The sequence below is a fragment of the Pithys albifrons genome, chromosome 11, assembly GCF_047495875.1.
Source record: "Pithys albifrons albifrons isolate INPA30051 chromosome 11, PitAlb_v1, whole genome shotgun sequence".
In the NCBI taxonomy this organism is placed as follows: Eukaryota; Metazoa; Chordata; class Aves; order Passeriformes; family Thamnophilidae; genus Pithys; species Pithys albifrons.
Genome location: NC_092468.1, coordinates 11,738,045 through 11,759,898, shown reverse-complemented (window position 1 = coordinate 11,759,898; position 21,854 = coordinate 11,738,045). Strand labels below are relative to the sequence as shown.

Genomic DNA, 21,854 nt, shown 5'->3' with positions numbered 1-21,854 from the left:
GCAAAGAGGTGCACGTGACAAATACTTAAAACAGTAAGAGGGACAGGCTCTTCTTAAAGCAATCTTCAGAAGATAAATTACTATTTTTTAATGGGATAATCTGTATGTCATCATTCAACAGCACTAACAACGTCAGGCTTTTACATGCTGCATTCAGTAAGAACACTGTGTTCAATAAAAACACTGATTTAATCTTTCATTTCTTTTCTCAGTCAAACAACTTTGGCCAAAATCCTGCAAACACCCAAGTATTGAGTTCATTACTGTACACTCTGCCACAGCCCTTTAAAGAGTATCTTTCACAGCCAGAGCGAAAAGGCTACTAAATGGGTCAAGATTGCCCATTGGTAAACAAAACGAAGCATTTCAAGTTTACTTTAGAATTTAAATAAAGAAGAAATTTCAAAGTAGCATTACTATTTTTCGCGCTCCGCCGAAGCTGCACCGCGCGGTAACACTGAGTTCATTCACGGCCGGGACGAGCCCCCGCCCTGTGGCACCTGAGGACAGAGCGGGGCGATCCGGGGGCTACGGGCTCGGGGGTCCCTGCGCCCGGGATGCGGCTCCGGTGCAGCCCCCGGGAGGCTCCGGGGCGGGGCCGGGCACACCCCGGGCAGCGCCCGCGCCCCTGCCCGGGCCCCTGCCCTGCCCCGGGGGCGGAGGGCCGCGGGAGCCTTTGCCTCCTCCCCCGGCCCCGCACTCACACGAGGAGCAGGCGGCGATCGCAGCAGCGGCTCCGCGGCCCCAGCGCTGCCGCAGTCGCCGCCGCCCCGCGATGCCGCTCGCCGCCCCGCGGCCACCGCCGCTGCTGCTCCTGCTGCTGCTGCTGCTGCCGCCGACAGCGCGTCCTGCAGCCCCCCCACACAGGTACCGTGTCCGCACCCGCCCCGCGCCGGCACCGCTGCCCCTCGCACCCGCCCCGCGCCCCGCACGGCTCCCGTGCCCAGGTGTCCCGGCACAAGTACCGTGCCCCCGCCCGTCCCTTTCCCCTCCGAGCCCCGCAGAGCCGCGCCCGCCGTGCCCCCGAGGTGTGTCCCACCCGGAGCGCAGCCAGACAGGCGCTTTTCCCACCGACCCCGGGACGCTGCGAGCGCAGCCCCTCAGTGAGAGATGCCGCGTGTGTAACCGCGGTGTAACACCGTATGGCATCCCCGCATCTAAAGCCCGGCAGGGCACTCGCTCACCCTCCAGTCCTCAGCAGGATCGCTGTGGTTCCACACAGAGGTTTTCCTCGGCGCCTGAGCTCACCTGAGCTGAGTCCTGAGCACGAATGGGCTGCAAGGCCTGTGCTCGGGATGGGTTGTGCTACTGGGGTACAGAAAAGTACTGGAGACTTACTTGATTAAAACATCCAATCAAAGCATAGAAAGGAATGAAAAGTTATTAATGTGCTGATTTAACTACTATTATATGTACTGTAAAAAGCCATCACTAATGACTTTTTAATAACTTTTTTCATTATAATAGTAATTTGCAATTATGTATGACACCTTTGCTCCTATGAAGTGAAGGAGGGAGGGATAACAGTCTATGCAAATCCAGAATTAAGGCCCAAGTAGTTAATTTTTTCTACATGTTTGCATGTTAAATTGCACATTTTATGTCAATAGTCAAATTATGTAAATAATGAAACATTTGATGTTAGCAATGTTTTTAAGTACTTAAGTGTTTTTGAGACAGTTTGTGCCTCTGGACTATTATACAAAGAATGAATGAAATATATTTAAAAATTAAGCACTATTTTTCCTGTTATTCTCAGGCCTACATTTACATGTGGAGGAGTTGTATCTGGAGAGTCAGGGTTTATTGGCAGTGAAGGATTTCCTGGAGTCTACCCTCCAAACAGCAAATGTACTTGGAAAATCACAGTAAGAATTTTTAATATCACAACATCAGTGCTGGAGACAATGAAGAGCTATTTGTTGTTAATGCCAGTGTTTTATATGGGGTAACATATGTGCAATGATGAACTCAGTAACTCTAAGCAGCTCAGGGATCTGGAGCTTTTTAGGGTTGATGTAATATGATAATAGTGGCTGAAATAGAACTGGCCTTGGCTCATGGCAGAAGCAGATTTTCACCGACTTCCACAGACACACCTCTAATTGTTTTAAATTAACACATCTACAAGCAAACATCTCCCCTTCCTGTGACAGTGGAAAGCAATAGTGAGTTCTGTCGAAGTGAAGGTTTGAGGCAGAGATAATGAAAAGAACAATTTTCTTGGAAAGAAGACATAGAAAAAATTTCAATCAAATCCAAAAAAATCAGGCAGGTTTGCTTGGAGTCTGCTCCTAGCACTGTTCTGCCAGCAGGACATCTGGAATCTGTCATCCAGCAACCTGACAGCAATAGGGAAGTGTTACATTTATAAATGACCATGTGAAATGAAAGCGCATGGTGTGATTGATACTTTGATGCTGAAATGAGACTGCAGGGCAGAGACATCGTATTCATGGACAACAGATGCCATGAAACAACTAGGACTGAACACTGGGTGCTGGATGTCCTTACCCACAGACTCAGAGAAAGGGATGTGAGTGAATGCTTACTTTCCTCACATCTGCACAAATTAAACCCTCTGAAACTGCCCACCAAATTTCCTCTCTGTTTTTCAGGCACAGTTCACCAAGAATTCTTCTGACATTCAGGCCTACAGAAAAAATGAAGTATAAGAAAGCATAAAAAAATAAGTTAGTCTATGTGTTGACGGGCTCACTACAGACAACTGCAGTTCAAAGACTGCCTCACAGCCCCAGTGCTGGCAGGAGAATAGGATGTCACAGAATAATTGTTTCCTGCTACTATAGAGATGCTGACGCAAAGCAGGAGACATTGATCTGTTTACAGTGTTCAGTTTAAAACGACTCTCGTACCAAATGAGTGATGTAAATTTAATCATTTTATCTGAAGGATACTAGTGAAGTTGCACAGTTGATTTCTGAACCTCTCTTGCATTATTATTGGGGCCGAGTTTGAGGTTACCTCTGATCTATGACTGACTTCATCCAGAACAGCATGATGTGAAACACAGGGTATGCTCCTAAACTTGCTTTCTTGCTATTGAGAGGCTGAGGTGACAGCCATTAGGGTGGCCCAGCTTGCAGTCTGAAGAGCAGATGCAAATTGCATTTTGATTCATATGCACGTGCCTTAAATGAAAGGGGAAAAGTGTCTAAAGTTAGTTTACCAATATAACTCTGTATTAGATCTTCAAGAGTTCAAAATCAAATCTGGAAGGAAATAACAATTTTGCTTATAACAGCATAAAGTTTTTGTCATTAAAAAACTTATATTACAAATGGAGGCTGCACTGAAGAAGCAATTACTGAAGGGTGCCATGGATCTGCCCTTCAAATATTGGGGGTAGAGGGAGAAGAGAACAAATGATTGTGCTTAAAAAGTCCATGCAGAGTGGTTTCATTGCAGACTTAACAAGGCTGTTGCTCACAAGATGCTGGCACCCAGGGTAGCCTGGCCATGCTGAGGAGCACTCCTACAAGGCTGTAGCAGAGCTGTGTCTGCACTCGGGCTTCCTTGACGATGGGAAGAGCTCCATGGCGCCTGGCATTTCTTGATCACCCTGATCCCAAGTTTGCTGCTGTGCTGCCATTTGCTTCCACTCTTTGACTGCTGCTTACTTGTCCTCTGTAACTCACCCAAAACCAGAGAAGAGTTGCACTGCTGTGGTAGTCTGGACTTGCTTGTGCCCTCACCTCATTTAACCCCTATTAGACAATATTGTGCACTAAGCCAACCTGGTTTTTTCTCCCCCATCAACTGTGTAGAACACCCTGTCTTTTGAGTGTTTAGGAAGGATGTAGTGAAGGCAAGGACTACAAAAGTTGCAAGACTAAGCCTGTACCCTCTTTAAAAAGAGGGTGGTTTACCAAACTGAGGGAAAGTTACACTCAAGGGTCTGGTTAGCCTGAATTTAAACAGCAAAATCCTTTCGCCAAATACTGCTGAGGCTCAGAATAGCTTGCAGTAGCACCCCCAAGTAAGAAAGCCAGTTACAGTGCCATGAAGAAATACTTTGGAATTACTGTTAGGCTTCCTCATTTAGCATCGCTGTAGAAAGTGACTGACTTTTTGCCTGTCCGTTTTAGCCAAGGGCTGTGAACACCTTCCTGAAAACACTCTGCCTAATGCAGGATCTGACGAGTCTGCAAGACTGAAAGAGACGTTGATTCACTTTGTTGTCTGGGTCACAAGAAGCATTAAGCTGTTTTCTCAACTACAGGATCTGATTGTCTGCAGAAGAAATGCACAGAGAGGCAGACTGGCAGCTAATTCATTCTTTAGAAGAAAATAGGTTTAGAAAACGTTATAGGTAATACAGATAAAGCAATGTAGCATTCAGGTATCATCTGAAATCTTTCCAACTGGTTTGCTAAAGCTGGAAGAGTCTCTCTTGCTCAATTATAGTTCTGTTATTTCAAGAGACTGGGACTTTTTCAGCTGGCTAAAGAAAACAGCTTCTCTATTCTAAGAGCTCTAAGAAGTGTTCAGCACATGCTCGTGGTTATATTACAGCCTTGGCAGACTACCCAGCAGCTTTTAGCTGGCTTTTCTACAAAGTCATTTGTACAGCTATTTCCTTTCCTATAGTAATGTATATAGCTTTATCTCAATTGTGTCATATGCATTTACTTGTAATACTCTGTAATCCTTCTTGGCCATTGACTCACATAAATGTGTCACATAGTCCGAGAATCTGGACTGCTGTCCTGTGGTTTTCTGGCAGACTGCTTAGTTCCCATAAAACTCCGTCAACTCCATGTGCAACAATAATGCTGAAAACTGTCGGAGTTATGTAAGGTTATGCTTTTATAGGTTCAGGAGCTTTGTTACAGCAGGTTTGCTGGCAATAAGCAAGGTTTGAAAAAATTACTTATGAGAGAAGCTGGGAATCTGCCCTGAGGGAGCAAAATATTTTTACATAATTTTTTCTATGTTTTAGGTATTCATTTTCCCATATCAATGTAAAACTGCCCTTCCAGTAGAAAACAGATCTTTACACGTGGTTGTATTGCCAGAAAAGAGAGAGATGAACAGAATCTCGGGCCTTTGTCAGGAAGATTTTTAAAATTGCATCTAGAGTACAAGACAGGAATTGTGGTTCTTCCCAGGATGTAACTCCAAATTACTTCCACATTCATTCTCAGCAGAGAGAAACAATATGTTTGGTGTGCAGGTAGCTGATGTATTTTTCAACTCTACCTAGGATTGCTATGGCAGAACACACATCAGAACAACAGTCAGAACAACAGTTTCTACTTTAACTGAACTTTGATTAACATTATATGAAATACCTGCAATGAATGATAACTAAATACAATCTAGGGACCTTATTTTGAGGGGGGTTGTATATATGAAATAAACATGCCCTTTTGAAGAAATTAGTAATCTACACAGATGATTTTAGGGATTTATCCTCTAAAAAACTCCTAAAATTGGTTTAGCCTTCAATAGGAGTAAGGCATCCTTCACATGATTTTTGATGCTGAAGAAGTTCATAGAGTTAAAATCAGAAGGGAAGCAGAGACTGAGTATGTGTTAGTCCCCCTCTTTGTGACAAGGAGAGGCAGAAGCTGAAGTGCTTCTGTTGAAAGATACCAGCTGGATGGATAGAACAAAAATAAGGCACACCCTGCAGAGGAAGCATCACATCATTCTTCCACTCTTCCTTCCTCCCTCTTTTTTTCCCCTCTCCTTTCTTCTAAGAGCTGGAATTCCTTCCAGTTCTTCCTCTGAGGTATCTCACCATCTTACTGCATCAGGCTCGGACCTGAGTCGTGCTGGCCTTTGCTTTCTCCCTTGTTGTTTCTCATGGAACGATATTTTAAATGTCCTAGGATAAACATTGGCAGATTTCAGCACATTAGTTTTCAACATTTAAAAGAGCAAAATGGTAACTGGAGCAGCTTCTGTCAGAATAGGGAACTATCATCCTCTGCACTCCTGATTGTCATCCAGTCAGACCACATAATTTTAATTCTTTTACCATACTGGAAAAAAATGGTTATTTTTGTGAATGACAAATACTATTTTAATAAGCAAGTACATTATTTTATGAAGTAATGGCTGTAAGTAGTGACTCTGATTAAGGGCCCCACACATTCCTCTAAATTACTTAACTCCCCAAATTCAGCTAAACGTGACAAGGATTATTCTAACAATTAAAACCTGTAGTAGGCTACTTGTTAAATATTCACGATCATGTGGCTGAGTTTTTCCTACACGTGTTTTACAAACTGTCATGAAACAAAACTTAGAGTTAAGTACATCAATGGGAAACAGCCTTGACCAAGTTCAAACAGATTGAACTAACAGAAGGTACAGAGATTAAGAACTATAATGAAATATAATTAGTGTAAGGTTTTATAACATAGCCTGTAGTGGAGAGAAGAGAAGGAAGCTCACAACACTGCACAGAATTACTTGTACCACAGAACAGAAAACCTGAGAATGGCTGGCTGGCACTCTGGAGCTGGGCAGCTTTGCCAGCACCCTCTCCCTCCTGTGGGGGTCAGGCCCATGTCCCTGTCCCCCCCTTCCCCGTACCTTTGGGCAGCATGAGGAGGTGGGATGCCCAGGGGCAGAACCGAGTGCCCTGAGGCTGGGGAGAGCAGGGCAGCGCTGGGGCAGTGCTGGAACAAAGCTGTCAGTGAGCACCGCGAGCACTGCTGAGGGGTAACCACTTGGCTAAATCTGAATGCATTTCTACAAGGACAGCAAAAAGACCTTTTCTTACCCCAGAACCAGCTACCTCTCACATTTCCACTTCCTTCTTCAAACACCGTGAGGGAGCAGGTATATTCAAAGAAGCAATTCAAGCTAAGAAAGTAGGGGAAAATCTCATAAACATTGATAAAACTGTTTAATCTAATATGCTAAAGCGACTTCTGCTCAACTTTCAGAAATAGGAAGGAAAAGGAGAAACTTCTTAAAAATGAGTAACTTGTAGCCTAAGCTGCAAGGCACTGTAATGGAAAATGTTGGACAATCTTAAAATTGTAGGGATAACAGCTCACTCTGCTTTAAAACATGATAACCTTTAAAGGTCACATTTTTTGCATCCTGTCATACCAGTTGTACAAACTTATGAATAATCAGTGTTCCACCCCAAAAGACCATGTTATTTTACATACATACTGCTGGAAAAAAGGCTGCCGTAATTTAACTGCCTAAATCTGACTTTATCTGACTAACTTTACAGTCAGCATTTCTAGTATAACCATAAATAATGTTCAGGTCTTCTGACAGGAACACCAAATTCATTTTAGCTCATTTTCTGTTACAATGACCATGTCTTAATGCTCCTGAGTGGTTCAGACCAGAAGACAAGTGAATGCAATAATAAGAGGTTTAGTTATGAGGGCAGTGAGTCAAGGAGTGGATTCAAGATGAGGTGAGCTTTGTGGTTTTGATGGAGCAGTAGTGATGTACGTCAGCACAGGGGAACTGAATGCATTTTTGAGAGAACTCTGTGCTTGAAGGAAAATACTCTGAAACCAGATCCAGGAATTGCAGTGGGGCTGGTCAGCCTTTGAGCATGTGGCTCCTGGGCAGCTGAGAACAGCTCAAGCAAAAGTCTGTCCTGCTGCAGGCTCAGTATGAGCACTGGATGTAAAAGCAACCTCTTGAATGAGTCACCAACACACCTACAGCACATTTGTCACTACATCTAGAATTGCTGCCTGTATTGGCATCTTCTCTGGGCTAAGTGGTCACTCCCATCTATACCACTTCCATCTATACCTGACCTGACAATTTTTAACTGTTGAGACTCACAATGTTTGACGATTTCATATAGGAACAGTTTAGTTGTAGTTTATCTCAAACTGGTGTTTTAAAATAAGTCACTGTTAAGGAATGAAAAAAATTCATGAACTTTTAAATAACGTGGCTTAAATATGAACTAACTGCAGATATATTAATTGTGTGTTTAAAGCAGAAAATTATAGTAGTGTCTTAGTAAAGCAGAACAGCTGCAATTATTTTAATAGCTAACCACTCTACCAGGCTGTGGATTGAATGCAGATAATTATACTTGCCTGTCTAGGATCCCTCTATACTTTAAAATACTGCTTCCCTTCCTCCTGGCCTGCTCCACAGCATTAAGTGCTTTGTTAGAATAATTTTTCACTTCTCAGTATGCTGCTTTTTCTCTTAAAAGCTTGCAACTCTATCCCAGGAAATGTTCTCCCTATTATGTGTCTTAATTTACATTCTTCTCAGTACTCTTGTCTCTTTTGCAATGTCCACAGATGGAGACATGTAAGATTTGCCCTGCCTTATGTTCCCTCAAATGTTTCAGAAAACAAAACTCTCCTCTGTATGGAAGACACCGACTAATGGTTCTTTTGAATTCTCTGTTTATAGTTTTACATAGCCTTTCCAAATATAATTCTTTCCCTGTAGCCACTTCAGCTACCAAATAATTAGGGTTGTACATTATTAGCCATAAAGTTTCCAATTTTATTCACAAATATAAGATATGCGTCAGTACATTTAAAAGTAAATCCTTCAAACTATGAAATTTGGTAACACAAATCAGGAAGAGAGGCCATTTCAAAATGCTAAATTGTTAATCTCATCCTCACCTTACTTGGTGACAGGGAGCTGCATGGCTGATTTCATACTTTCAGCAGAAGATAAGAGAAACACGCCAAGCTGAACTGGGCAGTGATGGTTTATAATTAACTGCATGAGCCTGACCAGAGGATACTGTAGATCAGAAATAAGATAATGACAAGAGATGGCCAGAGCTTTGTATTAAGGATTGGTCCAAATTATTGTCAAGACTGCTTTGCCTGGAGTATAACTGACACAAAGAGCCTACCTGGTGAGAAGTGGAGGGTATGAAGACAGTCACGCAGACAGTGGGATGCGATAGATGTGTGGGTGTCAGTCGCATTTCAAGATGCACCTCTCCTTCCTTCCCTTCCCCTCCCTCTCTCTCTTTCTCTCTCTCTTTCTGCAGGTCCCAGAGGGAAAAGTGGTGGTTCTTTCTTTTCGATATTTAGACCTGGAAAGTGACAACTTGTGCCGCTATGATTTTGTGGACATTTACAACGGCCACGCCAACGGGCAGCGCATCGGCAGGTTCTGTGGTACTGTGAAACCAGGTGCCCTTGTGTCCAACACCAATAAAATGTTGGTGCAGATGACTTCAGATGCTAACACTGCTGGAAGTGGATTCATTGCCAAGTTTTCTGCTGCAGAACCACATGAAAGAGGTAATTTGTTATATACATGCTGAAGACAAGCATAATGGTACATTATGCTCATTGCAGTTACAGCTTCCTCATGAGGGGAGGAGGAGGGACAGACACCGATCTCTTCTCTGTGGAGACCAGTAACAGGATCTGAGGGAATGGCCTGAAGTTGTGTCAGGGAAGGTTCAGGTTGGATATTAGAAAAGGTTCTTCCCCCAGAGGGTGGTTGGGCACTGGAACAGGCTCCCAGGGAACTGGTCACAGCACCAACCCAGCCAGAGTATCCAGCCCCAGTGTTTGCAGGAATGCTTCTCTCTCTCTCTTTTTTGCTGCCCTTTGTTAAATATGTTTTCCCAGAGGTGCCACCAGCTGAGCTGCAGGGCTCAGCCATGTCCTGTGGTGGGGCCATGGCAGAGGAACAGTCTGGTCTCCCTCCCCGCAGCTCTGCAGCACCCCGAGCCTCTGGCTGCCCTGCTGTGCTCTTAGCTCTGTGTGTGTGTTGCAGGAGACCAGTACTGTGGGGGACGACTGGAGAAGCCCTCGGGGTCCTTCCACACGCCCAACTGGCCGGATCGAGACTACCCAGCGGGAGTGACCTGCTCCTGGCACATCGTTGCCCCCAAGAACCAGGTAAGGCGCTGCTGTCACTGTGGCTCCGCATCCATGGCCTGCCAGGGTGTGCTGCCCAGGGCCAGGATGTTCTCAGCATCCATCCTGCCAGGGCATGCTGCCCAGGGCCAGGATGTACTCAGCATCCATGGCCTGCCAGGGTCTGCTGCCCGTGCTGCCTAGAGCCAGGATGTGCTCAGCATCCATGGCCTGCCAGGATGTACTGCCCAGGGCCAGGACGTGCCATGTGGCTCAGAGCTCGGGCTGCGCCCGTGCAACAAGTGCAGGCACAGCTGTGCTCCAGCCAGACTCCAGGTCTCACTGCAGTAACTCTGGTGCTCCCCCAGCACTGCATGGCCTCTGCCCTGCACGCTCCCTAAAGCAAGCCTGGTAAAGCATCTGTGGCTGGTGAGGCTTTTAAACCAGAGTTTTTTAAGATTATTTTGTTAATTCACAAGCATTATGCAAATTATTCCACCATAGGGAATATATTTGGTTGTGTCCTGGACAGAGACTTTCAATGTACACTTCATAAAGTTTGTTTTGTTTCCTATGAAGGCTCCATCTCGTAACATGCTTGATTAGCCAGATGCCATGAGAGCATATTAAGACCTGAAGAGGTGTGACAGCAGACCAAGAGGGCTCATGGGCCACATGTGGCGAACACAAGTGTGTTCCCTACGCTGTAGGGCTAATCTCAGTTCTAGCCCCACATTTTCTGGTTGCTGCTGAGCCATCTGCTCTGTACCTTGGCAAGAGGTCTACAAAGACAATGTTTTGGTTGTCAGGCATGTTTGGTAGGTTGCTCTTCTTGCCACATCCTGCTTTTTAAATTCATTTACATGTAAAGATGACTTTCTTCTTCATCTTCCACTCCTGACAGAAATCCTCAAAATAAAAAAGCTGCCCCAGATAAACATATTCTTCTGATCTCTCATACTTTTCCCTTTACCAAGATAGTTTCTCCCTTGAACTGAAGCATTATGTCAGCTTAGTCTTTCCTGTACTCCTCTTTAATCCACATTCCTTGTTTGCTAGATGCAGGTCATGTAGCAATCCTATTTTTAAAACCTTATCTGTAAACTGCAGATTACTTTGGTTCTTTCCAAATGTCTCTAGATAAGCCTAAGAACTTCTCCTAAGCTCATAGACAACATTTAAGAAAGGCTATATAAGCATAAAAATAAGGGCATTATATCCTGTGCCTTTTGATGATCCTGTTCCATAAATCTACCTGTTTCCAAATAAATATTAGTCATGCACTGCAACAGTGGTTGTTTGCATGCAAATAAGGCAGAATTTTGACAGTGACAAAAAGCAATTTTTGAGGAAGTAATGAATAAGCATCTCTCTTCAAGTGCACATAAAAAGGTTCTCTCTCTTCCATTTGCCAAAGTTTAGGTGACATTTTCTCTGTTTTTATTTTATGTGAGCAATAAAACAAGTCACTCTTGTTTTGTTGCTGTAAATACAAACCAATAATTACTTTATGTATTACAGAAGATGAAGGAATCTCCTGATTATGAAGAGTTTCTGTTCTATCATGAAATACTCACTAGTGCAAGGTGCTCTTATGAAGAAAAGCAAAGTAGATATTATGGCCTGCTGTTTTGCCTGTTATGGGAAAATTTTGCATTTCTATTCCCAGTTGCATTGCTTCTTTCTATACCATTTTTTTTATCACGAGCATATTATTCAGATGGGTACTTCCGTTTCAAGGCCATATTTTCATCATGATGCTGAGGGCTTTGAAACAGGCCTGTTAGTTATCTCTGAAACCAAGTCCCCCAAGGCTACTCATACTTTATGGGAAACAAAATTATACCTTAAACATCTGAATAGTGCAAAAGCATATTCAGGCAAAACTGAGACATCAGGTGATAACAGGCTATCATTATAAGGAATATAGAACAAGATAATTTTTACTATGTCAGTAAAACAAAGTGTATGCCATGTTCAAATTACTCCTTTTTCTGTGTACCATCTTAGAAGTTTTAATACCATCTTTGTTTGAGACAGACTTTTAAAAAGAAATTCTGCATATCTATAATCAACACAGTTCAGTGTTGTCATTCAAGCCTCATTTGTGCTATTTGTGGGAAGATGATTTAAATACTGTTTTGCTTCATATAAAGAAGCAACCTAAATGCATGTATTACCTCTGTTTCCATGGAGCAGTTAGGTTGTGTTTCCCTTCCTTGCTACACAAGTGACAGTCACTCTGCAGGACTTCCTTTCAGAGTAGTACATTCCATTTCTGTTTTCCTGTCTATAGTTTTTCTTCCTTAAGTAGAAAATTCTATAAAAACAAGTCATTGGAGATAATAGCATCAGCAATGGAAATACCAGAGTTACACTAGTTCTCATTTATGACTTGTAGAGCCTCAACATTTATGGAAATCTGACATGGAGACAAAATTCATTTAACTACTTACTTTCTCATGGTTTTAGTCTTACTATTTGCTAATTTTATTTCTATCAATATTTTAATTTGTAATGTTTTTAATTCTTCATCAAATGTAAATGGCATTGGTGACCACAGTGATTCAGACCTTGCTGTTAATGAAGTCAGTGAAATGGCTCTGACCAACTTTGCCTTTTCTTTAGCAAATCTTGAATGAAATGACACTAACAGCTTCTTTTCTGTGATTTTCACTTGTTACAGTTATTTTAAAAGCAACGTAACACCCAACACCTACTACCCTGTTCACATTCACTCATAAAAATAACTTTATCCAAAGTTACTTGCATATATTTGAGGAGAAAATGTTTTACAGAATATTAGTCATATGTTGAACTATTTGTTGGAGAGGTCATGTGGATCAAAATACTTTATAATTAAGTCCACTAAGGACTTCATGGAAAGAAAAATCATCTTCTTCACATGAAGATGTCACTTACTACAAGAAGCACCATTAAATTAATTATCTACACTTTCCCCATAGCTAATAGAGCTGAAGTTTGAGAAGTTTGATGTGGAGAGAGACAACTACTGCAGATATGACTATGTAGCAGTGTTTAATGGTGGAGAAATCAACGATGCTAAAAGAATTGGGAAGTACTGCGGGGACAGTCCACCAGCGTGAGTAACATCCTTGAACTATGAGCTTCACTACACTGTGTGTCTTAACCATAGTTGCAGTTACAGTTTTGTCCTAGGCTTCTGAAAGATTTTTAATGTTTTTTAAATTAAATGTAACATTTTCTGCCTCCAATTGAACTTCTGGGAGTTGCTTCATATTTTGTCTCTCTCTAGGTCTTCTCATTTTTCTCCATGACTAACCCTGGCTCCAACCCATATTCTCTCCTGTCCCACAAGCCTCATTAGACCACTGTCCAATAGCACCAGTACCAATCCTGTTGCTATTGATATTGGTATAAAACCAATGGTAGCTGAACATCCATGTAACTTTATGTTTCTTAACGTTTTGATTATAGATACTACAAGGATCCAGCTGAGCTCTCTAGCTCTTTGGCTCCTTACTCACTTTAGCTGACTTACTTCCATCTCAGACACTTTTTAAAAAAACAGGAGACACAGACTGGGTCAGATTTTTCAGATTTGGCCTTGTAGTCCTGGTGTTCAGGGAGCAGAACAAAGCTCTCAGGCAGCTGATAATCAGTGCCCTCCCACATCCAAGGCCTGTGCCAGTGCTGCACAAGAAAAGTGTGATCTGTGCAACTCCCTTAGCAGGAAGAATTCCAGACAACCAGGCACTTACTGTTTGTGTCAGACTCGGCCATCAGAGTAAACTGACTTGGGGTAATCTGCCAAAAAATGGGACATGATGACAAGTTTTTACTTCAAAGGCCTGATTAAGTGTTTTGAAGAAGTCCTGCTCATGAGCTCTGTCAGAAATGCCGGGAAGAAAAAACAGTCATTTTAGTAAATCTACAAGTTAAAATCGCTATTTTCTTCTCTCCTCACTCAGATTCTTTTGCCCCTATATTTATTTTTCCTCACTGGTTTTGCTTGAAAAAATTGTGTTACTGATTAGTAATTAATTTTGACACAAGGTTTGTGGAAAGCTCAAAAGAAGGAGAGAAGTGCTGCTTTGGCTAGACTTGGATTCCATAGGATTTTCCCAAACAGTAGTCTTGAGTGCAGTGTTATTGCACGACCTCCACATCCAGAGGCAGTGACAGTGTCACAGAAGGTACTGTGCAGTTGTGAATTGAATGTCAATGCACTGAGCAAGGCCTGCCCAAGATATTTCAAATCCTAAGAAAGTAACTCTATTACCTCTTTAAGGCCTTAGTAATGAATATCCAACCATTGCTAAAAACCACACAGAAATAATAACATTTAATTTTTGGTGGTTTTGTTGAAGAGTTACAGAATCCAAAATTGTAATGATTTTCTTAAGACTTTCCAAATGTGTAACATGTTTTACATTAAGCAGCAACAAATTTAAAACCCCTCCATTTACTGACCTCCCTTACATACTGAAGATTTCCTCAATGTGTTTTCCCTCTGTGTCAGTCTGGCCCCTTCCGCTCCATGGAAGTGAGGGCTGCAGTGAATTCACACAGAAGAATTTGAGGACAGTGATTGACATAATCTTCAGGAATCAGTTTTAGGTGATTCATCAAAATGACTTTCATGCTCAAAACACCAGTGTGTGACACAGCAGCAAAGAATCACATATTTTTCAATATTAGTCTGGAGACAGCTACTTCATTCAGACCAATAAATAAAGAGAAGCACTCTCTTTTTTATTTGTTTGTTTGGGGTTTTGTTTGTTTTGTTTTGTTTTTTAAAGAATGCTATTAATGCTTTTGGCTTTGACATTTAAAATAATGGAAATATTTTATTTTGTTTTTCTATTTCAGGCCTATTCTGTCTGAGAGAAATGAGTTGCTCATTCAGTTTTTGTCTGATTTAAGCTTAACAGCTGATGGCTTTATTGGCCATTATAAATTTAGACCAAAAAAGTTACCTACAACTACAGTTCCACCTACGACCACAACAGTTCCTGCTACCTCCAGTAAGTTTTACTGGCTTTATTTAATTTCTTTGAAAAATTAATTATTCCAGAACAAGGAGAGGGCTACGGAAATATGTACTAGAAAAGATACTAAAAAATTCAAGTTTTATGGTTTGTTAATATTTCAAATGTTAAGGGAATTAATTAAAATTAATATACTCAGGGGAGAATTTTTAACATTATTAAAAGGAAACTGTCCAGGCTACATTTCAGTGTGACAGTAACTCACTCCACCTGAGAGAATCTTCCTGTCTTCCCAGTTTTGGACAGTTAACCAGCAAATGCCATAGAAGAATGGATGAGCAAATTTCTTCTGTATAAGATGTTCTAAATATTTCAGGAAATGGGTTTATTTAAAGGAACTCTTTCTTCTAGAGAAGTTGATATGTAAAAATCTTACTGTATTTTTCTTCATATTGTTATTATGATCAAGCAAAATTCATATGGAAGCCACCAGAGCCCTCTTAGATTCTGCCAACACCCTGTCAATATGACATTCTCCAAGAATTATTTATATTTTTTAAAAATTTAGGGATTGGAACTTACAAAGAAATATGTCACACTGAAAATAAATTTCCTTTTATATTTTAGACTAGACAGCATATATGAAAGATCAGAGGGGATTTTTCTGAAGGTATTGCCAAAACTAGCTCATTACTGAGATAGTGAAGGAATAAATTCTTAGAATTTCTATAACCGGAATGTGAGAGATTTAAGATGCATTTATAGCAGAAAACCAAATTATTTATGATGTTTTTGCAAAACATAACCTGATTCGTACTTAAAATGCGTCAGAGTCAGGACAGCAGTGACCTGTCAGCAGGAAACCAAGAAGCTGTGGCGTTTAAATACTGCTAACAAAAGGTATATAAAATAGATGAAAATAAACATTATAAAAATTAAATCATAATGACCTGTAAGTCATTCTGATGTGCCTGGTGCTCTGACAATAAATAATCCAGCTCTTCCTCACTGTAAAGCACTTGTTCAGGCAGTTGTTGGCTCAAAACCCTGGTCTCAGGGAGCCCAGGCTGTCAGTTCCCTCCCCTGCACCATGCTCAGGGTTTGCCATCAGTTCACCCTGAGATGTTTGTGGGTGCACAGGCCAGAAAGGTGAACTTCACCAACTAACTCCAAGTCAATTTTGATGACACCAGTGTTAAGAAACAAAGACATACCAAACCTCTGCAGTTCAGTTCAATTTCTGAGCTATCATTTGCATTCAGAAGTGTCCAGTTCAAATAGACTTGCAAATCAGATCTGTTAAAACTTGCACCGAACTCCAGGCATGAATAAAATATTAAACTTTAGTAGGCCCTTTCAAGAATTATCTGTCTCTATCTTATATAAAAATATAAGAATATAAAAATATAAAAATACTTGAAGAAATAAATAAATGCTGTTAGTACATTTTTTACATTTATCTGTCTTACTTCTATGTTTCCAATAATTATTATATCAATGGCCTATTTCAAACAATTTGAAAAGGATATAAAAACCTTAAAGTCCTGCATTCTGTCATGTTATGTAGAAAGGGTCAGCTGAGTAAAGTACAGAGACTATGAACATCCACCCAGACAGGGAAAAGATACCAAGTGTATTCAGTTGTTTATAAACAAAGCATTCCACTTCAGAAAGGGAATGTCAGTCCCTAATGTTAAATACATACTTCAAACGCTGTGTTTCAAGATGTCATGAATAAAAACTCTGCAGTGCTACATGTCAAGACGCTATGTGAAAAATTTGGAAAAAAGAAGTCAGGAATTTGAACTCTGATCCCTTCCATCACAGTACAGTAATTTCCAATAAAAGGCCACCCCCTCCCTTGGAAGCTTTACTGTAATACCATGTCATGATACATCGTGTCCTGCTAGGGCTGTGTGGCAATAGCACTTGGCTAGGTATTTCAGATCACAGTGTGATCACATGGAAGTTTTCCATAACATCCCATTCTGCCACGTCATTAGAACAGGCACACAGCTGAGACACCTGAAAAGATTATGTCAGGAGGAGATGGGTGAAAAAAGGAATATTGTTACTGTGGTGTTCATCCCTTGCAATGCCAGATCTAGTTCATGTATACTTCAGGATTATTCATCTTTCTTCTCTTTTCTTTTTTTTAAACATACTGCTTTGCATTTGTACCAAATACTTAATTTCAATTTCAATTTACTTTTTTTCTTCAAAAAGTTGTGAAACCTACAGTTGCCCTCTGCCAGCAAAAGTGTAAAAGGAGTGGGACTCTGGAAAGCAACTATTGTTCAAGCAACTTTGGTAAGGAAGCAAAGTTTCTTTTTAATTATTCACTCAGCAGTGCGTTTTTAGACTCAAGGGATTTTTACCAGATGTAGTTCTGAGTTATCATTAATATAATAGGCTGTATTTTTACACCACCTTATGTGTGTACCTGATACAAGTATCTGTGTTTCACTCAATGCATCCTTGGAGATATTCTGAAACAGGCACTGCACAGGTGCCTGAGACAAACATACTTCCTCAATCTGGAAAGCAAACGACAACACAAGCCCACCACAGGAAAGCGAAAAGTATGGATTCAGTTCCTGTGGTGTCATCTCATGTGCCTGTAACCAACACACATTGTGCTGCACCTGCTGACTGTTCCACAATTCACCCCATGCACTTCCAAAGCATTTTTAAATGAAGGCATGTAAGCTTAGAAGCACTGCTTCTGTACCCAGACACAAATCACTCATGAAAATGCTGTGTATTGGGGCAGCACTGTCACTGCTGCTCTGTTCAGTTGTGCGTCAGAGCATTTTCCCATATGAATACTGGAAGCTTCTTTTAATCCCCTATAACATCCCTAACAATCTGATGGGACAACTCCCCTCCCTCTTTTGTTTGTTTTAACCTAACTCTCTCTGACTTCATTGCTAATCCCAGGAGATTTGAGGAAATGTTCTGGTAGAGGAATGTGGCTGTTCCTGAGGCAGGATGGAGTCAGGGCACCCCTGACCGCCTCAGACCACCAGCCTGTTTTCATTTGCAACCAGCACAGGCTGGTCCAAGGTGGAAAGAAGCAGGTAGGAAAAAACCCCAGACCATAATGGACTCCACTTCCTGACCATGCCTCACTCATGGCTGATGGTAAATGACACTACATAAAACTTGTTTATTCCCTCTAGCATCAGGGTAATAAATCACATTCTCCTCTCTCACCTTTTGTCAAATAGTTGACATTTTTCAGTCTTTTCCATGGCAGGATTGAGAGTAAAAATATTTCATATGCTACTCTGGATGTAAGTCTATCCTAAGGTAGGAATAGGAAGTCTGCTGTTTGTAGAGTATGATTTATTCTAAATTATTCTATTTGCTGACTTTATAAACTTATAAAATAAGAGCTATTTCTCTTTCATTATGCATTTCAACTTGTTTGTAGAAATATAGCTGCAATACCCAGCATTTTAACATCCATAATTCTCTTTTGACTGAACTTAAACATTTAATTAAGAGGTCTGCATTAAAGAAAGATAATGCAAATTTACAAACACATAATCCAAAATGTGTATTATGCAGTTCTGTAATATAAATTTGGCTGTACATACCAGATAACTGAAGATCTAATTGATCCCAGGATAAAATACTTGATTTACAAAAGATGACCTGAGAAGAAAACAAATCATTAATACCAATTACCATTTCCTTTTGATAAATAAGGATGGCTTACAAGTTCATCCAGTGATCCTAGGGAAAAGTCTGATTTTCATAATGAGGGGTGCTTAGGAGATATGATGGTCTAATCTGCAATCTACATTTAGCTGAAATCAGCAGATTTGTATCAGTGTCAGGCCTCAGACAGATCAAAATCTAGTTCCTAGGGCAGTAACTATTCCCTGCTACTGAAGAGAGCTGGGAATTCAGCTTTTGGCTAAAAGACTTTCAATTCAACTTCTCTACTGTTTTAAAAGTAGTCATTAAAATTAGGATAAAAATGTACTGTGTAACTGAAATTATCAAACCCGAGAGCTGGGCTTGCAAGAGACTGACACATTCTAGAACAATTTCATATTTGGTGCCACCAAATTTGACAGTAGTGTGTTATTTATTACCGGTCATATGAATATTTTTAGTAACTGTTCCCAGTATTGTTTCCTTATTAGGGACTAATATTAAGTTTTACCATGCCCCAAAATTATGTCTGAAATAATACAAACATATCATGTATCAAATATCTTTTCTTCTAGTAATAACTGGAACTGTAATCACAGCAATCACACGTGCTGGCAGCCTGCATGCAACAATAGCCATCATTAACGTGTATAAGGAGGGAAATTTAGCAATTCAACAAGCTGGCAAGAATATGAGTGCCAAGATTCTTGTTGTCTGTAAGCAGTGTCCTCTCATCAGGAGAGGTAAGTACACAACAGTATCTGCTTTGCGTGTTTATGAGACAACAGTTTTGAAAAATACTTTTTGAAATATGGCCACAAAAATCAGTAAAATTACAGTAATTGTTCCTATACTCAGTAATTATTATTATAATCAATTTAAGGTAAAAATAACCAGTAATCCAAGTTTATATTGCATTTTTCAGTTTTACTTTAAAAGGATTAAGCTTACTTAGATCAAAGGAGTTTGAAAAACTTTTTTGTTCTTTAAAAGCCACATGATACAAGGTTAAATCTAATTTGGTTCTCTGAAACGAAGCTCAAACAGATTGTTTCTACAGAAATGGAACCATAGCAGGAAACATTCAAAATAATTTAATAAGCACCAAAAAACCCCTGATACTGTTCTAGTGCTTAAGCATATTAATTCAAGGTGGGCAGTAACAAAGTGAAAAATCATGATCAGAAACTGGCTTTTGCCTATGAGCTATCTGGAACCTGGACAATGGGAGACATAATAATGTCCTTGTTGAAACAAACTGTCTCCTTCTGCACAGACTGCTGGCTCCAAACCACACACTTGTGCTTCCCATCTTAAATATCTATCAGCTATTTCATAGCCATTATTTAGTATCTAAACTTTCCTGTTTATATCCCTATGATACCAATCCTTCCAGTCTAAGGCTTTGCAAGCCCCCTAACCCTTGTGAGCCATGAAAATATACAAATCCGCTCAATTTCCCCAAAGCCAAGTCCTGCCACCCATTAAGTCCACCTTGCTTGCCTGACTGCCTCTCTGTGTATCTAGAAAATGTTTATGTCTTGGGGGAGGAAAAGGGAATGAAAATATTTAATTGCACTATTTCTTACCTCCAAGCTGAGCAAGTGTGCAAATATTCAAAATGAGACACATTCCACTCTGGGTGTTGGTGCCTAAATTATCCAGTGTTTATAGTGCACTTTTGATGCCTTTCAGACTCATATGACAGTCCGCATTTAATGACTGTTCCCTATATATTTAATTACTTAGTATTTAGCTGTGTATCTACCTGATTTTTGCCTCACCACTTTATGGCATAACCAGCCTGGCAAGGGTGGATAAGGGAGTACATGCTTTAGATAGGAAGGAAAAAGGAAGGCATTGACAACAAACAGTGCAAATGAAAAAAGACCATTGGTAAAGAGCTACACTTACCAAATGACCTCCCAGATTTCTGTCTTGTAATCTCATTCTCTCCTTTGCAGGTTTAAACTACATCATCATGGGACAGGTAGATGAAGATGGTAGAGGCAAAGTCTTTCCCAACAGCTTTGTTATGAGTTATAAGATTAAGAACTCAAAGATGCTAAATGCCTTGAAAAACAAAACATGTTAAAACTGAACTCTGCAGCTCCATTCTCTCACCTCTCCTGAAAAACAATTCTCACTTAGTTAAGTCACGAAAATGCAACTGACTGTCAAGAATAAGACCTTCCTTCCCTCCCATCCACCTAAGCACAAAGTGAAATCCAGTACATGTACAGGACAAAGACAGATCCTCCCGAGTCTGAAAGCTGAAGATTTGCAGCACAGCCATCTGATCTCAACCATACAAATTCCAATTACTCGGAAGATGTTAATTTATAATTGTCCAATTTTTTAAGGAGTTGTGTATGTAAAATAAGAATTCTAAGTGCAATATTTATAGTAACTCATTTTAACTTAGCTTTTTTCTCTAAATTTGTTTTATTACATGGATTTCTACATTATTGCCTGTGCTTAATAAAATATTTTAAGATTAAATCATACACCAGCTAGTTATTAATTATTTATAAAGTGGGGCAGGAGGTCTTTGTTGGCCTGTCTGTTGTATGCAGTTATTTGTTACTCTGAAAGGTTATAATCAAATCTATAAGCTATGGAGGAGCAGAAACAGATTATAAGTAAAGATTAATACTGAAAAGTTGAAGTACATTTTTGTCAAAAGCAGGTATGAAATACATGCTGTTCAAACTAGGAAAACTTGAGTATTACTAAGAACATGGATGGAATAGAATCCAAGATCCCTTTAAGTACTTGTTTTCCTGGTATATAAATACCAGACCACAGTTCTTGGGATTATTTGCAACCATGGGCAGAAAACTAATGGAATACACAGGCTCTGCTGGAAGTACCCATTGCTTATTGCAGCAGTGGAATGCAGATTACCATTCTCTTCCACTATGGATTCTCACATGTAATGCCAAGAGACACAGCCATGGTGCAGCTCAGCAGTGCAGCAGCACTTGGAGTGTTCCAAGGGCTTCACGGGGAGCTGGGCAGGGGACAAAGGATCAGACAGAGGCACAGATGCACAAAGAGGCTGTGCTGGCAGCTCATCCAACAGCTCAGTGCTGCAACCACACCTAACACACTGCTTGGCCTTTGCCAGACTGACCAAACCAAACAGCATTTCTCTGTGGAACCCGCAGCAGCATTTGTTGCCAAGCAGATGAAGTTTTCCAATTTTTAAATAAAAATTTCAATTTTCCAGCATCGATTCCTATGCAGATTAAGAGGTTTTATGCCCAGTGCTCTCTGCATTGCTTGGCAGCAGCCTGGGGAGAAGCCATGTGGAAACCATGCTCGGAACTGTCCTGAAACTACAATAATCTATTTTTATTTATGATGACATGCCCATCTGTCATGCAGCTTGTTTCAGCAA

The 21,854-nt window shown here is 40.7% G+C and overlaps 1 protein-coding gene across 1 annotated transcript; it reads left to right on the top strand.

Moving 5' to 3' along the window:
* Positions 1-672: 672 nt before the first annotated feature.
* PCOLCE2 (procollagen C-endopeptidase enhancer 2) lies at positions 673-20,987 on the top strand. The gene is made up of 9 exons (XM_071566729.1): positions 673-867; positions 1,760-1,868; positions 8,990-9,245; positions 9,730-9,854; positions 12,779-12,915; positions 14,667-14,821; positions 17,012-17,095; positions 19,027-19,194; positions 20,416-20,987. Exons 1-9 carry the CDS (start codon positions 776-778, stop codon positions 20,544-20,546), a joined length of 1,257 nt encoding a protein of 418 aa, XP_071422830.1. The 5' UTR covers positions 673-775; the 3' UTR covers positions 20,547-20,987.
* Positions 20,988-21,854: the final 867 nt, after the last annotated feature.